The sequence below is a fragment of the Acyrthosiphon pisum genome, chromosome A2 (assembly GCF_005508785.2).
Source record: "Acyrthosiphon pisum isolate AL4f chromosome A2, pea_aphid_22Mar2018_4r6ur, whole genome shotgun sequence".
Taxonomy (NCBI): domain Eukaryota; kingdom Metazoa; phylum Arthropoda; class Insecta; order Hemiptera; family Aphididae; genus Acyrthosiphon; species Acyrthosiphon pisum.
The window spans coordinates 17,275,240-17,278,271 of NC_042495.1; the positions used below are offsets into that span (position 1 = coordinate 17,275,240).

A 3,032-nucleotide genomic window follows, 5' to 3' on the forward strand; every position below is an offset into this window, starting at 1 on the left:
TTTGATTCAAGCACTACTTAAGTGATGGTATCAACACAGTATCATGTTATTATTACATATTATAACATTTTTGGCGCCAAAATTATTAGACCAATGAAATAACGAGAACTACAGTAGGCGTTGTGCGCTAGAATGGACGAGAACATGTATCGATGTGATCATACCTATTCTTACTGTTTCATATAAATGATATCAAAAAAATAAAAACAACGTTGCCCAGCAAAAGCTCTAATATTTATGTGGTGAAAATCTCTTTTCTTAGTTATGACTTTAGCCTTCTCGGTTCTTTCCCGCGCAAAACAGTTTTTGCTGTGTTGAACATTTGTAAGAGGGAGACAACACATGTGGGTGTAGCGTCCTCTTAAAATGTTATAGTATAGAAATATTTATTATGAAATCCACTCTTATAGTACTTTATACAAATTTAAAATGGTATGTGTCCTAGACTAACGTTTAATCTTATTAATTTTAATAAGGCCACTAATTAAATGTTTTCTTTATAAAATAATTGAATTAATGATCTACGGGTACTTCTGTTGATATTCTTAGTTTTGTTATCATTTTCATATATGTCCTACTTGTTGCAAATGTCTACAGCAATAAAGCCTGTTGCCCGCGGCTAATTTTAAAGTTGACATAATGTATAAGTAGTATATTTTATGTATTTTGTAAATGTTTATAATAGACGATCAAAGCCGACATGTTATGAATTGTTCCCAAAGAAAAAAGGAAAGTCAGGCATAACTGCTCTAAAATAAGTTTACATAATGCCCCTATTGTATTTACTAGTTTCTGTGATTTATTTATTTAAAATTTTTTTTAGCATTGACTCTACTACTGGTCCAAAAATTATAAGTGTTCAAAATATAATCACTGGTCACAATAGTATTGAATCAAGGTAATTATACATTTTTTTCTTCTATCTAATGATTAATTGATTATTATGTTTATAGACACATTTATTTTCACAGCTTATATCTATCTAGTAGTTCAGTTATTAGCAAAGGAAAACTTAACAATGTGCCGTTAAAAAATGAGGATTATTGCATTTTGACTTATTTTGAAGATTTTACTTGTTTGTATGTTGGAAAAGCTATAAAATGTGGCAATAATGGCAGTTACAGTTTCATTGATTTAGAAACTTTAGACAAAACTGCTAAGAGTACAGGTAAAATTAAATTTATATTTCTTACTGGTGAAATCGTTAAAACAAACTTGAGAAATATGTAAACTCCAAATAATTAAGTTTTGTTATATTATTATTGGTATTTTTTTCATTTTTTTCTGACTCATAATTTAAGATTACTTGCAATATTGACAATTGGTGTTTTCTTAACTACAAACTTTATATTTTAGTATTCACAATTTTATAGTGAAAGTAGGTTTACAAGGTTTATTTTTTACACTATTTCTGAAATGTGGGTTCTTCAGTCCAAGCAAATATTAACCTGAAGATTGTTTCTAACGACTCTGTACTAACTTAACTTCCATTGCTAACATTTAATTTTTTCACGTCTGTATTTTCTTTACTTGAATTTATCTGAACATGAAGATAATTTAATGCTGCATTGACTATTTACGTCATGTTCTAAAATTCCATGCTTTGAAACAACTTCATAGCATCTTTTACTGTCATTAGGCAAGTATCTGTAGAATGCCTAAAGTTAAAAAACATCAGTCAATTATGATTCAAAGTTTTTACAAAATAACTGATAAGTGATGGTTATTATTATTTTCAATAATATTTTTGAGTACCTATAAACTTACAACACCATATCTTATAATCAAAATTGTATTCAAACTAATTTGTATATTTATTATTATATAGCAATGATCAAGGCTGGGCACGTTACGTTTTTTTAACTTGTTAAGTTAAGTTAGGTTAAGTTAAAAGTTACTCGTATTTTTTTTCGTTAACTCGTTAAGTAAAAAGTTAACTTTGAAAAAAAAAAGTAACTTAACTTAATGTAAAGTTAAAATTTGCTAATTTGCAAAAATAAAATATTCTAGGCACATAGTATGGTTTATTAGATAGTTTTTCGTTACGTTCAAGAAAATTACTGGGAAAATTTAAAATGATACATCAAAGTAAAAACACATTCAAAAATTTCCATTATTCTTCAGACGAAAATTAACTTAATTAAATATAATTGAAGTAAAATTAATTTTAAGTTGACACGTTAATTTGGAAAAAAAGTAACTTATTAAGTTCAAAGTTAATTTGAAAAAAAAAGTAACAAGTTAATTAACTTAATTTTAACTTTTCACTTGTCAATGTCCAGCTTTGGCAATGATAGGTAGTTGGAGATAACTAATAAGTACCTTAATGGCTTAATTTGTTATTCACAATTATTTTATGTAATAAACTACAAAACAATTGATTTATATATGTATTTTTTTATAACTAGATAAAATACTAAAGTATCGTCCAGTTGTGGGAGACAAGGTCAAAGTTTTTTCATCTCAATATCACGGTTTATGTAGAGCAAAAATATTGAAAAATATTAATGGTAGCTATGATGTTTTCCACATTGATGTTGGAAACATTGAAACAGTTCCATCAAATGTTATTTATGAATTAGCCGATGAATTGAAGAAGGTATTTTGTCTTATACTTTTAATATATTATTTAGGTTCTAAAAAGCAAATTTTGAAAATATGATGTAGGTACTAGGTAATGACTAAAATATTTACGTAAATATAGTGAGCGAAGTTAGTTGTTTTGTAAAAGGGAGATAATATTTCATAATATGTCATGGATAACTTTTGCATGAGGCCGTTTAGAGGACGCTACCCATACATTGGTTGTCTCCGTCTTACACACACGGGACATAACAAATTGTCGTTAATAGTTTCAATAGTGTGTGTTAGTTAGTGTTGTGTTAGTTAGCTGTTAGTTTTTAAAGAAAAGTATTAAGTAATTACACTATTTAGTAACGAACACACTTTTATTAAGTTGAGAGAAACATTACACAGACTGAGGCAAAAAAAAAAACATAACCTCAAAATATATATAATTATTGACAGCTGTT

The 3,032-nt window shown here is 27.3% G+C and overlaps 1 protein-coding gene across 1 annotated transcript; it reads left to right on the top strand.

The window, feature by feature from the left end:
* Nucleotides 1-639: 639 nt before the first annotated feature.
* On the top strand, nucleotides 640-2,662 carry LOC107883907. Its single transcript, XM_029489848.1, has 3 exons — nucleotides 640-898; nucleotides 972-1,168; nucleotides 2,409-2,662. The coding sequence occupies exons 1-3, from the start codon at nucleotides 768-770 to the stop codon at nucleotides 2,660-2,662; spliced, it is 582 nt and encodes a 193-aa protein (XP_029345708.1). The 5' UTR covers nucleotides 640-767.
* The last annotated feature ends 370 nt before the right edge of the window (nucleotides 2,663-3,032 follow it).